Source organism: Haemaphysalis longicornis, unplaced genomic scaffold, assembly GCF_048455015.1.
Source record: "Haemaphysalis longicornis isolate Haplotype H1 unplaced genomic scaffold, Haemaphysalis longicornis Haplotype H1 scaffold_7, whole genome shotgun sequence".
Classification (NCBI taxonomy): domain Eukaryota; kingdom Metazoa; phylum Arthropoda; class Arachnida; order Ixodida; family Ixodidae; genus Haemaphysalis; species Haemaphysalis longicornis.
The window spans coordinates 97,991,664-98,010,628 of NW_027526422.1; the positions used below are offsets into that span (position 1 = coordinate 97,991,664).

At 47.3% G+C, this 18,965-nt stretch overlaps 1 protein-coding gene across 3 annotated transcripts in view; it reads left to right on the forward strand.

The window, feature by feature from the left end:
* The window catches only part of LOC144144667 (ras-like protein family member 10B), a 77,194-nt gene extending 59,780 nt beyond the window's left edge, over positions 1-17,414 (forward strand). The window contains exons 2-4 of one of the 3 annotated variants that reach the window (XM_077676195.1): positions 10,575-10,663; positions 13,789-14,008; positions 15,252-17,413. In XM_077676195.1, coding sequence (XP_077532321.1) covers positions 13,844-14,008; positions 15,252-15,674 — 588 coding nt within the window. In that variant the 5' untranslated portion in view covers positions 10,575-10,663; positions 13,789-13,843 and the 3' untranslated portion in view covers positions 15,675-17,413. Of the gene's footprint in view, positions 1-10,574; positions 10,664-13,726; positions 14,009-15,251 lie in introns of all 3 variants that reach the window. The other 2 variants (XM_077676196.1, XM_077676197.1) reach the window with 2 other exon arrangements.
* The last annotated feature ends 1,551 nt before the right edge of the window (positions 17,415-18,965 follow it).

The following is an 18,965-nucleotide window of genomic DNA, read 5'->3' on the forward strand; positions in this document are numbered from 1 at the left end:
TGTGGTGCTTTTTTCAGAACATTTACACCATCCCTTCTCATCCCACTGAAAGAGAGGAGTGTTGAGTATATATATATATACATACAAGAGAAGCGAACAAGGTAAAAGCACGATTGAGGCCTACGTTTCAGCAAAGAGAACTTGCTTTCCTCAGGGATATATATATATATATATATATATATATAGAGAGAGAGAGAGAGAGATTGCCTGAGACAGGGCGAGAGATTGCCCTGAGGAAAGCAAGTTCTCTTTGCTGAAACGTAGGCCACAATCGTGCTTTTACCTTGTTCGAAGTTTTTCTTCTCTTGTATATATATATATATATATATATATATATATATATATATATATATATATATTGCTTTCCGAGGTTTCTTGACTGCCAACCCTTATTTTCTGTATAATATATATATATATATATATATATATATATATATATACAGAAATAAGGGTTGGCAGTCGAGAAAACCTCGGAAAGCAAAGGGGAGGATGTGGTAGATCATTGAAACAGATTAAGAATTTGGAAAGAAAGAAAGTGAAGAAAAAATGCCCGCCAGGTGGGATCCGAACCCACGGATCCCACCTGGCTCGGATCCCACCTGGCGGGCATTTTTTCTTCACTTCTTTCTTTCTTTCCAAATTCTTAATCTGTTTCAATGATCTACCACATCCTCCCTTTGCTTTCCGAGGTTTCTCGACTGCCAACCCTTATTTCTGTGTTATTTTCAACGAGCCCCTCATTTCCTATTCTGATTCGCTACATATATATATATATATATATATATATATATATATATATATATATATATATATATATATATATATATATATATATATATATATATATATATATATATATATATATATATATATATATATATATATATATATATATATATATACATATATATATAATATATATATATATATATATATATATATATATATATATATATATATATATATCGTATAAGTAAAGAGTCGGACACACAGCAAGAACAGTAACAAAGAACGTTTACTTACGTCGCGGCAACCGGACTTGCCTTCATCAGAGTACAGTTACATGATTTTGCTACATGATTTTGCAGAGTACAGTTACAGCAAAATCATGTAACTCTACTCTGATGAAGGCAAGTCCCGTTGCCGCTACGTAAGTAAGCGTACTTTGTTATTGTTCTTGCTGTGTGTCCGACTCTTTATTTATGCTATTTTTGCGCGCTTTGTGAGTTTTATCTTTCTCTCTCTCTCTCTCTCTCTCTCTATATATATATATATATATATATATATATATATATATATATATATATATATTCTCTTTGTCGAGGAAGAGAGAAATGGCGTTTTGTAAGCGGAAAAAGCCGGTTCAGGCACGCGAGTGAGAAGATGAACGCCACCGCTTTGAAGGTTGCGTCGCCTTTTAGGCCTCACTTAATGCCTACGAGACAACAAAATGCAGGCACGCAAAAAAAGACCTGGGCGTGATCATGAAACGAACAAAGCGCTGAAAAAACACAAAAAGAAAAACAGGCTCGAGAGGAGCCTCGTGATTCTATCCGGCGCCGTAAGCGCGCGGTCACAGCGCTTGACGACGTCGTAATCGCTGGAGAGCGCAGTAGAAGGATATACGAGCCGAGTGGGTGGATGAGCGGAGAGCGCTCGCGACAATCCCCCCGTGCCCAGCATTGCTCGCCGTTTTCTGTGTCGCGTCTCTCTCGTCTCTGGCTGTTTATTTTTTTTCCCGTTGTCTTTTACCCGTCCTCCACGTTCTGCTCTCCGTTAAGAAGAAGTACGACACTGGGGGCGAAGAGCGGCACGATTTGTTGTGACGGCGTCGTATGGGCGACGAGTCTACGCCGAGGAGTTGTTAAACGCAAGCCGCCTACTCAAGAGAGAAAGGGAAAGGGGAAACGAGGGAAGGAAGAGGGAGAGAGGAGGAGCAGCGTCGAGGCTTATAGCGAGACAAAGGACGGAAGAGGCTGAGAAGGGTGAAGTAAGCCATGAACGTCGCGGAGATAGGGACAAGTTTCGCCATAAAAGCGTTTCCCGCGCGCCAGACACCGGAGCCGGACCACTCGTTCTGCTCAGAGTGATCCCGTCTCCTCTTTCGTCGCTCCCACTTTAATTTACCCTAAGTGACGCTCGGGGGATTCAGGGCGTAGACATTTTTTTTCTTTGTTAAGCGGTTCGTTGGGTGCAGTGCAATACTTGGTCGGTGAAATCTCTTGCCGAGTCAACTCACGTAGAACAATCGTGGCCGGACAATTTCGCATTTCCCGTCGTCTGGTAGAAATATGCAGCAGTCTCTCCAGAAGACAGCCGTTGAGCAGTGTACCCCTCTGCCTCGGCAACGCTGCATGGCGTAGTGGAGTGTTGCTGAATTTCGCAAACTGGCTGAAGCCCCGCGACGGGTGTCGAAATCTCCTATACGCGGGTGATGACATTTTTCGCCTTTACCAGAAAAACTGCCACCATGACTGGGAATTGGGCCAGCAATCTCGTGCGCTGAACGAAAGGTCTAGAGTGGCTGAGTAAGTTGCCAAGAAGCGGGCAACCAGGGAAAATTTTATTAGGACGGTAGCCCAAGTTGTTGCCTTAAAATAGCGTTTTCGAAAACGACGTCCATTTGTCGTTTCCAAACGCTTAAAGGCACGCGTACGTGAGCATTTGTGAAAGAGGAAACCGTTAAATCTAATTGCAATGGGAAGCCACTTACCTTAGCTTAAATTTCGTCACATTCGAAAACTAAAAACAATCTATACAAGCTTGCGTACTTCCATTAAGCTTCACGCAGTAGGAAGGCCTGTAGTTGAAGGTCATTTCGTTTTTTTGGGGGGCAATAAAGTGAAAAAAAGAAGTAAGTGGCGTTGAGCTAGACATTCTATGCACAAGACTGAGATCGGTTAAAATACCCAAGTAGCAAAATGGGCGTCGAGAAATTGAAGTATGCAAGGCGGGAAAGGTTGGCGAAAGGAGATCCGAAAATTCATGCAGAAGCAAGAAAATAGATCCCGATGCCCCAGAACAAGCCCGGTTTGGAGTGTTCAGCCATCGTTGTGCAGTGAATGTGAGCGGGCACATAATATTTATGGTGATAAAGTAAACAGTGGCGTTACTTTGTGAGCATGCCCATGGTTACCACAAATCGCCCGATAGCAATCTACAGATCTTGTCATGCTATGCGAGGTCACTTGATTTTAAGCAACCGAAATAAATATCGACTCATAGGGAATACTGCTCACGGAAATGAGCCAATATTTGCTGACATTTCAAGAAGAGCCAACGGCCGAATCTCACAGGATTTTAGAATTCTACGGCTAAAACGCTCAAACGAGATTTTTTAATGCTAAGGGCATGCGTACAAGTTGAAGTGGAGCATTAACACAATGTTAAAAGAGAAGTATAATTGGCATTCCACCTCTAAACAGAACAACAAGACAGGTTGAAACAAAGAAAGACTAAAAACAGAAATAAAAGATAGGAAAAGACCCCATACATTCGAAAAGAAACCGATGCTGAAATGAAGTGAAAAGTTTATTGATAGTTTATTTGTCGCAACTCCTCTTCAGGGCGCTTTCATCTAAAACATCGCTCACGACAGTAATGACGAAAAAAGGAGGCAAGATAAGAAGAACACAATAGCAGAGTTTTCACCCTTACAAATACTCTGTAAACCGATTTCGACGGATACCATTTCGTGCTTTCACATCGATCCCCTCAGCCTATCAAGGGAACGCGCGGTATGTATTTCTGGACGCCGGAGACATAAGCCGATGGAGCGGAGGATATTTTGGTTGCCATGGTAACCGTCAGGTTGGTGGCGCCGGAACTTCATATTGTGCTTGCGACACAACATACCGGGATTGTTACCAGATCCCCGCTTTCCCCCGCGGGAGAATAAATACACACACGGGGAAAGATAACGATTAAGAGGAAACAGAACAAAAAGGAAAGTAGAAGCGGCGTGCTGGTGTCGTACATAAGTGTTTCGCCAAGGTTATTGAGACAGCGGGAGCTCTGCCCGACTGACGCCAGGGGATCGTTGCCTGTAAAGCTTGTTTTGTTCCAATAACGCAGTCGATGGGGCGAAGCGAGCCTTGGAAAACACAATTAGTTTTGGGAGAGGGAAAATGTGTGTGTGTGTGTGCGCATGTGTGCGTTTGTGGGGCAGAGGGAGGTGGAGGGAAAGATGGAAAGAGAGAGAGAAGGAGAGTGTATTGTGCTTTGAACTGCAGGAGTGGATCGCTAATGTTGGGAGCCATGTGTTTAACGGACCATCGTAGCCGGAGATTTTGAGATTTTAGAACATTCTGCGGGCAGTCTTTAATACTGACTGAAGATGCATTGTAGCGTAAGCTACACTGGCCGAGGTCGAGCAGTTTCGCGTAGACCCTGAGGGGCCGTGCTGCGCAAGCGCGAAGAGCATTGGATTGGATTGGTTTTTATTAAATTGGTTTGTATTAGATTGGATTGGAAATTCAATCCAACTGGAGTACGGGTGTGTAGAGAATTGGGTATGCTAATTAGCCGGTCTGCGCTATCGAGAGGAGTGACGTCATAGCCGCGGCAGACGTACAGGCGTCGGCGCGTGCGCAGCTGTGCGCCTCCGCTGCGCAGTAGCCAATTCTGACACTGCGCCGGAGCCGCTTGATAGCCATTTCGCGGGACTCCTGGACAGCCGTGCTGCACATGTGCGAGGAGCAGTGACTGGACTGGACTGGACCGGACCGGACTGGACCGAACCGGACTGGATTGGATTGGACTGGACTGGACTGGACTGGATTTGATTGGATTGGATTGAATTGCTGAACCTTAGCTCACGCTACGTATATCCTGGCATAGCCCACTGGTAATTTTTTTTCGTAATTTGATGGGTAAAATGAAAAAAAAAAAGGTGCCTGAGGGAGCCTACTAGTAACGCTTGAACATTCCACATCGGTCACCCGCCCGCCCGGGGCAGGGGGCGTAGCTTTGTTGCGGAGAACAGCCAGCGTATTTTATTGTGCCCCCTAGGCCCAGCGTTTCATTGTCATTCGAACTGTTGAGGTGTTTTTAAGACGAGGAGGTTTTTTTAACACGAAATTTTTTTATTCCGGGATACAAGGGGATTTGAATGACGTAATATCCGTCACGGAAGTGACGCTACTACAATGAAGCAAGCGGCCTGTAAAGGGTGCGCGCTTGCACTCAGGGTCTCCTTGCGGGAAAGCAACCTTCAGTTCTAAGGAGTACGTTATACTTAGGGTTGTTGGTTTTTAGGTTTTATATTTTAATACGAAAGTGTTTTATGCAGGGATACCCCAAGATTTCACTGACGTCACGGAAATGACGCCAGTACACCTTTGCCGAAGCGACGCACCAGCAGGACGTCGCCCGCCAAGCACACCCACAAGACAGCAGGCGAACCGCAAATCATCCTCAGCTGCCGATTTCGCTGTACATTCCATTTTCGTGTTTTACCGATTCCAAGCACAGAGGAATCAACCAGTTTTTTTAATAGACTGTAGCCACCCGTACCACACACAGGTAGACAGGGAATGTTTTTATTACCGTATTGCGATAATTTGTTAAAAGTGTCCGAATTCCAGCTAGGCATTGATGCCAGTTGTTCTTTGGGGGCATTGTGTACCGAATTTTCTCCATAAAAATTATTGGTCAAATCAGAAAGCCCAGCTGAAGGATCATTAAATTACGAAAAATGAACAGGTTGGGTTGGGTTCAGTGAGAAGCCGTTTAGGGCGCTTTTTCATACCAGGAACTAGTAACCAAGACGCGCTAAAGTAAGAGGAAGCCCAAAACGAGCTTAAGCGGGCTGTTTCACACCGGAGAAACTAAATTATCATAAAATACAAAGGAAACTAAAAAGCGGTAAGACACGCACCTGACGTGCCACTTATTCGCCCATTGTAAGTCAGCGCTCGTGGTTTTTACTTTATTCTTGTGTTTCGTCTGCGTTACGCTGTTCCCGTTTTTGTACACCAAGTATACACCAACTCGCTCAAGCCTTAACCATTGCAATGTAAGAGCAATCACCGACGGCGCTCACATCAACACGTGTTCAGTCTCAGTAGTTCCTACGTACGAGGACAGGAAATATTTCTCATTAACAGCGAAGCTCTTCAGAAAATCGTTATAGTTTGGTGTCGGCAGTTAGAAATACCATGAAAATGCCGAGCGCACGTGAGCGCGTGCCTCGCGATGGCCGCCTAGAGTCCCAGCGCACGATTGGCAAGCCAGCATATCTACTTAGGGAGATTGGTCAGGATTGCGGCGTCCGCCCGGCAGTTAAAACAAAGGCCGTGTCTAGAGTGCCGTCCGACGGTATTATAAGCACTCCGCTATATCGACGTCCACTGGATTTTGTAACAAAACACACAAAGAGAACTAATTGAAAACACCAAAACTAACCTAAGCCATCAAAATTATAGTGCAATTTAGAGATGAAAAAAAAAAAAGCATGGCATTAGTCGGTCTCGAACTACCGTCGTTATGATCAGGAAGCTAAGACGAATCCTCTACACTACGACGACAGACGGCTCAAGCAGTGCTAGCCTAGTCTTAAATATTTGAATGTCGTAGGACCTAGGACGGCACACTAGCCATGCCTGGAGCGATCAGCGAGAGTGCTGTCGGACGGAACTCCAGACACTGCGCAAAACAAAAGAAAATGCCGAGCGCTGGTGTATGAATGCCTCGCGGCGACCGCCCAGCGATTACGGTAGGTATTAAGAGCGCAAATTGTAGTTCGGAGTCCATAGGCCATGCTTCGACCACTCTTAGCGCGTTTACGCGAATTGATTTATTAGAAAAATTAATTCGGAAATCCTGTCCTCCTCTCTGCACCCTGGCCCATTTTCTGTGGCGTTTTCATGTGACGTCAGGAGGAGATGAGCTCGCCGACCTTCCGACCGAGTCAGTCGGCCCAGCGTTTAGTCCGCCGGCCGCCGACGGGTCGTCGCAATTCGTTCGCTCAGTTGAAACTAAGCCACGACACGTTTGTGCCTGGAAGAATGTGCCTTTAGTTTGTTAGTTTGTACACTGTATCAAGCTGTAAGTCCAGGTCGCTCCACACAAGCGCTACACAAGCGCTCTTGCGACGCTTCGCTGACTGGTACGCTAGCAGGAAAACCTAAGGCCAATTGAAGGCGGGAGAAGAGTCAGCGAAGTTAAAAACTTTTACCGTACAGCGTAAAACTAGGGTGCAGGAAGCACTTTTTTGTGCGCTAGGTGAGTGGGCACAGCGGTCAGCAGCACGATACACATCTGCGAACGCTTTCTCGTCTAAGAAATACAGTCACTGGACATGAGATATTATGGGAATTTTGGGGGACGCTGACCGCACGCGCACTATACAAAAATAGTAATCTAAGCTGCTTGAAATGCTAAAAGTAAATAAAAATATAAACGGGCTCTTTATTATATACTTTATATTTCCGACATTGGCAGCGCTAGCTTGTGGCCGAGTGGTCTGGAGCGCTAGGTATTTTGTTTTGAAAGTCGCCAATTAGAATCTCCGGGAGTGCATGCTTTTTTTTTTGGAAGTTGATTTCTATGTTTTTAACCCATGTTTTCTATACTGAATTCACCATTTTGGCGCTGTAACGTTCATTGCTCCACGAGTGAGTTCGCAGAAGGCGTGCAGACTGACACTGACGCGCTAGCGAGTTCTCGTTGGCGTGCTGTTGCCATAAGCACCGTCTGCTTGCGGGCAGTGGGGCCAGTCTCGAACCAGCAGGCCCTTGGCCTGGTGCGAACACGCTTTTTGCGATGCAGGCATGAGCCGGGCAAGCTCCAAAGACGGGGGAAAAGCGCATCGCATTTGAGCGTCTGCTGTGACGCGGAGGGCGTTCATCCACTCCGCACGCCTCGGCTAGTAATTGCTACGATCCTAAGCCACCCTGGTAGGCTTATCTGATGCATTTTACAGTCGAAAACACGGCAGAAGCGCGGTATGGCGATTACTGAGATATTGATAATTCCCATCTAACGATAACGCCGGATGCCAAGCATGTTGTCTCAGAAAACCGCAACCGAAACTTGTTGGAGTGCTAATCTTGGACATCGTCCAATCACGTAGCACATTTTACTGACGCCACTGCGGTTGGTTGGTGCAGCCGCCGGAAACCGCGCATGGTAGTTTTTTTTTTTCTTTCAGGCTTTATGAAATAAATACCGCCTTATCGCCCGGATTAGCGATGAAAAGTGTGTTTGTGCAGTGTGCAGTGTGCAGTGCAAGTGTGCAGTGCAAGCCAAAACGGGAGGTTGACAAATTAACTTCAGTGTCCCTTTAAAATTCACACTGCCGACGGGCTGTAAGACCCGCTTTTCCATAAAAACAACTTTGCGGGTACTAAACACCTTCTGAAAATGCTCTTAAAATGTGAAAAAGTGTACTTTTCAAGTTGGCACGCCTTGCTGAACAATTCTGATAATATCAATGTTAATGAGGAAATTGCTAGAGTGGTGCCTAACAGCCCTCGTGTAAGAACATGCTATTTTTTCTTTATAAATTGTCGTCTTTTGAATTTATTACCTGTGTCTGTTTTTGTTGTGTCGTATTTTAATTGCGTCAGGCAGAATAAAGTAGAGCTTTTTAATCAGTATGTGCCGCTCTGAAGTGTTCTTTTTCATGCCTATTTCACTATATTCGACACTTACGCAAAGCGACAGGAGCAATGAACACGAATGTGAGATGTGCGTTTGTTAACTGCGGCCAATGAATCGTCTTTAGTCCAGCAGTTTTATGGCACAAATAAACGGCTATGTTGATCTGTTGGCGTCGTTGTGCCATCATAAAAAATAAAAACTTTGTTTTTGCTATCTTAGATACAGGTCGTGAACATGTTCTTTCGAAATTGTACCCTTTGATGTAAAAATTTATGCTGCCTATAATAACTACATTCGAGGCATAAAACGTTCTTTTGGCTGCGTATTTGAGGCGCCTAAAACGTCCTTTTTTATTGCATAAAAATCCGGCCTGTATTTATAACACTGTCATCTTGCTTTGATAACGCTGTCATCCTCTTCAAGCATCGCCATAGAACACGAAGAAAAACTGTAGAAGCCCTGCACATTTTTCGTCACCATGAAGACCATATAAGGCCCTCACTGTTAGCATTTTCAGACGAGATATTATTGCCGTGGTCGTGAGTATGATGTACTGGGAGGAAAGAGGGGTTTATGTGTGCGCGGTCGATTGTTCTTGCACTGTTGGATATAAAATCTGTTTATTCGATTAAGTTATGAGTTGTTAGAAAGGATTGCCCGTGTTTTCCTTCCTCATCCCCTTTTGTGTGCGCTAAGTGTAAAAAATGAATCAATTTCAACTAGGACGGCTCTCCACGATGCTTCAATATGTTCACTATTATTTCATGTGCAACAAACGAAAACCTTTTTGGGCCGTTCGCAGAAGGGCACACGAACACACAAAAAAAAAGCGCGAGGAAAAAATACCCATTAAAACGGCAAGTTGAGTGTTTCTCTGACAGCAGCTTAACTGCCTACAGTTTTCTTCGAGCCATGCTATTCCACGGCTTCCATTATCAAATATCGCTGCAATGCGGATGTTCCAGAATGCGAGGGCGCCGGGGAAAAAGCAATGTGTCTGCAAAACACGATCCGTGGGCACATTCTCCCTGTGTTTGCCCACCCTTTCTGTGGCGTTCGCTTGCCGCTGCGCCTACAGGGGAAGATTGCTGCCGCGGAATGAGATCGGCCTCCCCGAATTCGCAATCTTCGCGACGACGTGGCGAGATTGCCAAGCTACGCCCGCACGGCTGTCCACGCGACCTTTGCCCGATCCCGAGCTGCGTTTGCCCTTGCTTCCTTTCCGCCAATCGGGAAGAGAAAGCCCGGCAAAAAAATCTAGAAGGAGGTCGTGATGAAAAACTGCATGTGCAGGCAGTTGTTTCCTAATGAAAGCAGCCTTCGCCGAAGCCTTGACCTTTGCGACAATGTCGGTCAGCTGGGATGACTACAGCTTAATTAAGCCTTACCGGGCTGCTGATTGCTTGTACAATCAGTAGTTTGTTGCCGCTGTTCACAGCTTTTGTTTCGCTATCAACGCCAGAAATGGTGGATTAAATGACGTAACATGTCTTGCCTTTGGCATAAGGGTTTCTGTGATGTCCCTCTTGCTTCGAATCATTTAGTGCTGTTTGTCGGACGTTTCGCCACTGTTCCTGCTACTTGTTCAGTCGCTGTTGCATGGTAATGCAATAGCGACTGCTCCGCTGACATCATTTTTATGCAGATGTGTTGAAACTTACCTATCCTCCCCTAAATTAATCATGGACATGGTTACCTTGTTAGAACCGTAATTGCCGGGGACCCACGTCCCTTTGAAAGCGCTCTACCCCGCCTTTCAACCTTTTCATTGCTGGAAAGTGTTTTGTGAAAACTTTTAGCGAACTACTGAAGGAATATTTTTTTGCGCAATGTGGCAAATTCTAGAGTCTAGTCGAGTCGCTGGTCACCAATGGCGGTGACAGGCTCCGTTTTCCTAAATAATACGAGTTCAACAACTCACTCGGCGCGGTTGTCTTCAAATGCGATACCGTTTTTGTACTTTTGTGCAGGATCAGATGCCAACATGACGGCGGGCTAACCAACAGAACAACTGCACCAGGAAAACATTGCGAACTGGTTTCAAGCCAAATGTCAAACGGTGAGCTCCGCCTAGTCCTCGACGTTCGCCTGGTGCTGCACGTTGCGTTGAGGGGTTTGTTCGATATTAATCTGAGCTGAGAGCCACAAGGAGCTCTTTGAATCATGAACACCGACTGAAACGCGGCGTAACGGCGTGCTTTGTCAACCTCTGTAAGTACCACTAAAGACGGGGGTGCTCCGCACGGTGTGATGAAGAAGTAAAGAAGCTTTTATTTAAGGCTGTGTAAAGCTTTTGGTTTGTTTGTCGTATACTCACCTTAGTACTTCCTGGTAATGTGTTCGGGCTACTCAGAAAGTACGTCTCATTCGTCAAGTTTTGTGAGCTTAAACGTATAGCAGACAGGTTTAGGAGTGTTTGGAGAAATAGCTACGCATGGTACGAGGGTATGAGAAAGAATCTATAGCGCACGTTCCTATGGGTCATTCACATACTTGCGTTTGTTATAAATAGGTCTAAGTAAAGTAAATTTACGTTGCTTGAACATAATTATGCTAGCAAGAAAACTCCCAGATGTTGCAACGAGAGAAGCTGTTTTTGATTGTGACACGGCCTGGAAAGCTACGCCCTACATATTTCTCAGCACCTAACTGAAGGTTAAAGTTCTTTCTTCGTTCCTGATCTGAGTCTGCCATGAAAGGCATAAAATGAGCGGTGCCCTGACGTGTCTCCAGGCATAGGTTTTATCTAAATGCTGCGCTGTAGGGAGCCCCTCTGTATCCAGAAACATAGCGGTTGGTCTGAGTGTAGCGCAGTTCTGCGCAGCAGCGAGTGATGTTTCTAAATGTTCATGGCCGCTTACTAAAACATCAGATCAGAATGTAAATTAAATGTCAGTAGCAGGTTGACAGCTAGAGGATTACGGATCTCTGAGAAGTTGTAACATTTGTACTTTGTAAAAAAAAACAGTGAACACCTTCTTTTAAAACAGTTTCTAAACTAAAAAAAAGTGTTTATAATATATACTTAGAACACGCAATGGAGAATAAAACGCACAGAATTAAAGGGGAGCCCGCAAATAATTTTTGTTTTCCGCAAGAAATTTACAAATTTTATCCGTGTTGCACCCATGCACGGAGGTGTGTGGTTCAGAAGGTTCATTTTTTTTTGAAAACTGATATTTTGCACTACATCAATAGTACAAGGTTTTCAAGTCAGAGAAAAAGAACTTCAGTGTGCAGAGAGCAAGTTGGCCTGGTGCAAAACCTGTTCATAGGCGCAACCCTAATGTGTGAAAGAAGCCGCACAAGCACCTGCACGTCCTATTGAGGCACATACGCTCACTCTATGCTTTTCTCGCGTGCATAGACTTAGTCGCAACGCGGTGGCTAAGAATATCTATTCGTACGCACGCAAGGGAGTCCCGAGCAGGACGTCAAAGCCAAGATGTATAAAGCTTTTCACCCACGACACTGGGTTAGAACTTCAAAGCGCCTTTTTGGGCGTCACGTTTCGTGGGCCATTTACCTCAAAGTGGCGGAAACCGTAGATTGCTATGTTTCATTGAACGGGTTTTGAGGTACAAAAAATTGGTTGTACAAAAATTGAGAGCGCGAGAAGGGGAGCACGCACGGGGCGAGAGAAACAGTAGTACCGGAGGAGTGTTCTACAAAGGGCGACGGACCGTAGAGCGTACTAGAAGCACCCCTTGTATGCATCGTCGAGTGGGCTCAGAGATGTACTCCACACTGCTATGGATGAAGAAGAACCAGGCCGTAGTACCGGGCGGAGGAGACCGAGAAAGTGCGCCACGGTGGAAGAGGCTATCTAGTGCAGTTTGTCTTGCCGGTTGTCATAACTGACGTCGCGAGGAAGCGTCTATGGTTAAGCTGCGACCACGGCACCGCAAGAGCCACATGAGACTAATACCCCTGTCACACGGGCATTTTCAATCGCGATTGAAGTGAACCACGATCGAGTTTTCAACACTGCCGCTGATACACGGCATGTTTCAATCAAGTTGCACCGGTTGCACTCGTCTACGCCAGATGGCGCTAACAATGTACTTGCGGCCGGCGTCTGGTAACTTTGCGCGGTCGTAGGCATACGTAACTCTGTAAATGTTACCTCACGCTTGTTTGGGTCAAGTTATTTGACACAATTTGTGGCGTTAGTTGAAGTTGTCACCTTCTGTGCCATTACTGAGCGGGGACGAGAGTATCGTCGCTCTCGTTGGATCGCGCTTGGAAGCCTCGATCGCGCTTGAGAAACCAGGATTGAGTTCGAACGGGATCGAGCTCGATCGCGATTGAAACTGCCGTGTAGCAGCGCCCGATCCGGATAGAGTTCGACTCAATCGCGATTGAAAGTGGCCGTGTGACAGGGGTATTAAACATAACGTTCAACGGCAGATCAACATAAGGTCCAACTAGGCTTCCGTTTTCACTTTTTTGAAATGTTGTAAGCATTCCCCGAAGTGCTTATTACAGGTGAGCTGTTTTGTTAGCGTTTACTGTGATTTCCGCCGGGAGAGTGTAAACAGAAAGCGCACTTGTGACAATACACTGTCGCGTTGTCCGCCACCAGGGTGTTATGCCAAATGATTCGGTGATGAACAGGAACGGCTTGCATTCGAGAGACTCATGAAGGGTGAAGCGAAGGACGCCACATACGGTTGGATATGAACAATATTTAAAAAACACCGCAACAGCAAGACCATTTTTTAATCCGTATGAAACAGAAGAGCAGTCCCCAGGTAGTGCGAAAAGATAGCCTGGCGAAGGCGCCTCGCTGTCCACCTGAAATGTATCAAAGCACAACAAAACAAGAAAGGAATCGTCTCTCATCCACAAAAAGAGTTGTACAGACATGTGCAGGCGATAGCTCCGGATTGAACTGCTGGAAATAACGGCAGTTTCCAAAAGTGTAGTGTGTACAGCAACCATCGTGAGAATGGTGGATGGTGTAGAGGAGTACTGCAATGCAGGTCAATAATGGTGATCTCTCGTTAGTGTGTGCTCCTCTGCGAGCCATGAAACAGCGGCCATTTAGAACCCTTTTTGAGCGAAACTGCTGTCGTTGCAGTGTATAACGTCTACAAATTTTCCTCCGCCGATTGTTTAGCAAGGCGAAGGAGGCCCATGCATCCGGAAGCGTGAGCGTGTCGTCCTTGCTTGCCCGTGCAGCCGACGGGGCGAAGGGCGGCCCGTGCGGCGCCAGCAGGAGCGGCCACCGAGCCGGATGAGCCTGGTGAAGGTGGTGGTGCTGGGCGCGCCCGCCGTGGGCAAGACGTCGCTCATCCACCAGTTTGTGTGGAGCGAGTTCAGTGAGACGTACGTGCCCACCGAGACCAGGCGCACCTTCCACCCCTCGGTGGTGGTCAACGGGCGCCTCTACGACCTGCAGGTACACAGCACTCACTCACTCACTCACTCACTCACTCACTCACTCACTCACTCACTCACTCGCTTATTCACTCCCTCGCTCAGCCACTCACTCACTCACTCCCCGCTCACTCACTCTCTTGCTCACTCGCTCCCTTACTGACTCGCTGATTTACTCCTTTCCTCACTCACTCACTCTCACTCACTCACCTACTGAATCGCTCACTGAGTCACTCACTCCCTTCCTCACTGACTCACCCCTCACTCATTCTCTTCCTAACTCACTCACTCCTTCACTCGCTCTTCCTCACTCACTCCTTCACTAACTCACTCCCTTCCGCATTCACTCCCTCCCTCACTCTACCGCTCACTTGCTCACTCACTCACTCTCTTCCTCATTCACTCGCTCACTCTCTCATTCACTTGTTCACTCAGTCCCTCCCTCCCACACGCACTAACTCCCTCACTTACTCACTAACCACTCACTCGCTGACTCACTCAGTTCATTCTGCACTCATTCACTTACTCGCTCCTTCACTGACTCCCTTACTCACTCGCCTAATCACTCACTCAGTCCCTCCCTCACTCACTCCTTCACTCGTTCACTCCCTCCCTTCCTCCCGCATTCGTTCACTCACTCACTCACTCACTCTTCTCACCCACTCGCGCACTCACTGGCTTCCTTACTCTCCGTATCCCTCCCTCCCTCCCTCCCTCCCTCTCCCAATCGTTCACTCCCTCACTCACTGCTTCACTTGTTCACTTACTCACTCTCATCCTCACTCACTCGCTCATTCACTCGCTTGCCTGCTCACTCACTCAATCCCTCACTCAACCACTCACTCGCACACTCATTCCCTCCCTCCCTCCCTCCCTCTTTCCCTCACTCATTCACTCACTCCCTGTACTGACTCATTCGCTTCCTCACTCACTCGCCTACTCACTCGCCTACTCACTTTCTCATAAACTCCCTCCCGCACTCTCGCTTCTTCCCTCACTCACACACTCACTCTCTCACTTTCTTACTCACTCGCTCACTCACTCACTTCCTCAGTCTCTCACTCCCTAACACCCACTCGCTGCCTCACTCGCTTAATCCATTCCTCCCTCACTCGCTCACTAACTGTCTTCCCACCTTCGTCCCTCGCTTACTAACTCTCTCAATAACTCTTTTCGTCACTCGCTCCCTGCCTCCCTTACTCTTGTGCGTAAGGGCATGTTCTGAGCTGGTGCCGATGAGGGTCTTCTATTGCTGCGGTGCGCAGGTGACCGACCTTCCCGTGGTGCCGTACTTCCCGGCCAACTCGTTCTACGAGTGGAGCGACTTCCGCTACTGCGGCCTTCGCAGCGCGTCGGCCTACGTGCTCGTGTTCGACCTGAACGCCCCGGAGACGTTCCAATACGTGAAGAACATGCGTGAGCAGATCTTCGAGTCGCGCAACATGCAGGGCGTGCCCGTCTTTGTGGTGGGCAACAAGCACGACCTGGGCGAGCCCCGCGAGCACCGCGAGGTCGCCGGACTGGTAAAAAAGCACTGGCGCTGCGGCTACGTCGAGTGCTCGGCCAAGTACAACTGGCACGTGGGCCTGCTCTTCCGCGAGATCGTGCGTGCCCTCGACGACGGCGGAGGGCTCGGGGCGCGGGGCGCTGGCGACCAGGGTCGCAGGGACCGCTGCCGCATTCTCTGACGCCGGCGCTCGCGGTCGGTGTGAACGGGATACGGCCCCGAAACAGCGAGTCACCGCGGACTGCGATGCACCGACTGTGCAGACATCTCTGAAGGATGACCCCGTAGCAACGGCGTGAGAAGAATTGGGACACGTGTGGTGGCGCTGTAGGATAGGCTGTGTGCAATCGATGGGAGTTACCTTCAGCCAAGGCCAGCTCGCACATGAGCTACGGTTTATTAGCTTGTGGCTCAAGTCGTGAGTGCCCACGCACCGCCTGACCTAATGTCGAGGCTTGCGTTTTCCAACTACGACACTGCAAGCAGTCCTCGCTCATTCATTAGCAAATAGGTTCTCAAAAAACTGTGTAACACTGTGTTCGCGCCCTCACTCTCATACAGCTCCTCCACTAGATGACATCGAACCCGAAAATGCCATGGCTATAGCGGCGGCTCACGCGCTCGTGCGCTTCCGTTTCATTTCACTCCACAGTTGAAAGCGCCGAGGAAACAGCTCAGGACTATAATGGCCTTTCTATATTCACATTGCCGCAGGATTTAGGACACGACGCTCGAAACTTTTGCTCTTCAAACGCGTACATCGTATGCAATACGTAGAACGTAGACCTTCACGTTGTAGCTTAGGATGCAATCTTTTTTAACAATGGATCTCCTGCAAAAAAATATACGCAGAATGTTCGATATAGCGCTCGGCAGCATTAATGCCTACATGAATAAATGGAAAAATAAGAAGCTGTTTCCTCGAAAACTGCATCCATGTTTTGTGACGGAAGGTAAGCAATGCATGTCTCATTTTGCTACGCGATATAGAAAAACGCCACCTTATCTCGAAAGCTGCAATATTGTTCAGCGCCGTTGTCGCAATGTCGCAGCAAAATAATAAAATATGGGAAGTGCCCACACCTCGAAATCACTTCGGCAAACCTCGTTTGCTTTCACCGCTGTAAGCGGACGGACACTTTTGGTGTTGAGATTGTGGCTCAACCCTTGACTCAACATTTTGTTAACCTGTCCACGTCTCTGTGTATTAAAAGACCCCTTCGCATTCTGTTTACACTTAGCGTTTCTTTGCACCGAACAACCTAATGTTTACGACATTTGCGTTGCACTCGGTTCTATGGGCATCTTGTCTAAAAAAGGGAGGTTATGTCTGAAAGACGAGTTCCGTCATTTCAGGCGGGAATCGGATATTAGAAAAAGGCCACTGAACTGCCGCTTCGTGTTCGCAGGAAAAAAAAGCAACAATGTGAGACGCTGGCTGCAGGGATAACTTTCATTAAGATTAGATCCTTGGGTATAGAGATCGTTTGGTCCGAAGAAGCAACCCCGCTAACATCAGGATTTTATACGTACCTCGGGGCAAGGATAGAACTTCGAGTCCCCTGGTGACGACTATCTTTGGACTGGAATGACTAAGACTAAAGGATAGCCCAAACATTTCCACTGTTCTTGGAAGTCGGGTATTTTCATTGTAAAATGAATAAAAAAGAAACAAATAAAGTTATATTTCACAGGTTGTGCCCAAGGTAAGGCGCATTATGCTTCAAAATGCTGCTTCACTTTGTGCCATGTCGCCGGCGTAATCGCCACAGAACTGAATAGTCTTGTCATCGCATGGCGGTATTGCCCGTTCGGCGGTAGGGGTGATCAACCATTGCCGGTGAGATCATATGATACAGGCTTTGTCACCGCTGCCTGTTGACTTTCTGGTGACAAAAATATGGTGTTTTGTGGTTTTTCAGTGCACGCCAGCAAAGAAAAAAGCTAGTGACGTTTCACTGTGTAAGCGGGGGTTACGGACAAGCCTCCTGTGCACGCTTAGCGCGTGCCTTTTGGCGATCTTTTTCAGTTTGTGACCGGCACTTCTTGCCGCGTGCCGCTAGCCGTTGGTGTGCTCGTGATTGGAAGCTGGCTGTCCACGTGCCCAAGGCTTGGCTTCGGACTTAGGCTCCCCAGAAATTAACCTGGGTTTCTCTCCAAAGAAAAAGGGGAAGGCGTGTCGCTGTGCTTTTCTTTGTGTATTTTGTCTTGCTCACGGCCGGTGGTGTGTACCTGAATGGCCGCCGGCTGTTCACGTGTTATCGGCGAGGCCTTGAATCTTCATTCATGAGTAATTCACGTGGGTTACTTTCGGGAGGCTAGGAAATAAGCAGGTTGCTGTGCTTTCCTGTGTGTTTTAGGCCTGAGTGGGGCGTACCCGCTTTGACCTTGAGCTGCGAGTAAAGTGCCCCCATCCGCCCCCCCCCCCTCCTCTCCCGCGGGCGCCTGCGCACAATCCTCTGAGCCCGTTCCCCTACTCAACCTTCAGGACTCCTCCACTTGCGGCACTTGCTTCTCTCTCTCACCTAGGCGGCTTCAACATAGTCTCAGTGATTTCACCGACGGGGCATCACGCTTGTTCGTAGAATGACGACACCCACTGTGGGTTACCGAGTGTATATTGCGATGTCGTAAAACGTCTTATGGGGAATGTCGCAAAAAGGAGCTATGTTCTGTAACGTGTTTGTAGGTTGGCATTCTGACCCCTCCAGAGTTGTTTTCGGTTTGAGCGGGAATGTCTAGGTGGTTGTTGGCAAACGCTGCTTTCTAAAACAGGCGTGTTTGTTGGTGGTTGAAATCACATGTAAAACCAAAGTGACCCTCTAGCAGAAAGCGCAGTGCACAGAGTATGAAATCGTTTTACGCCTAACGTGATTATTTTCACATGAGATCTAGCTAGCTCGCCTTGCGGAACAGGGTTGTCCCGAAGAGTGCAAAAATATCACATCTGAAGAAAGGTAGCTGCAACACAAATAAATGCGGGAAGGGTTTGTTCCGAACACGCCCAGATAGATTATAATCTTGTAACAAATAGTGGGCCTTTTTGGGTTGGTAGTTGGGTAGGTATCTGACTTGGTGTGGTATTGAGAACGAGATCTTGTCGCAATACGATAAAAAAGATAGGATGGACATCAAAGAAAGGATAGAAGTGCCATTGTTTTTATATAAGTATAACAGAAGCGAAATGCATATTTTCAAATTCCAAACTGCAATGTTCGCCAAGACGGGACCCGCCAGCCTTTTGCAAATCTCTCGTAAATGACCCATCACCTGTGCTGCAATTTGGGGCTGCTTAAATGGAAACAACCTCGCGTGTTTTGTATGATGCAGCCCGACCTTTTCTCGGCAAAGAGAAGAGCTGTAGGTTTTGAATATTTTGCTTCGCACGTTTAGTAAAGGTTCCTTTTTTTTGCTGCAGCGAGATCAGTAGAACCTTCCGCTTTGCAGTGTTAAGCAACGCACAGTGACCTGT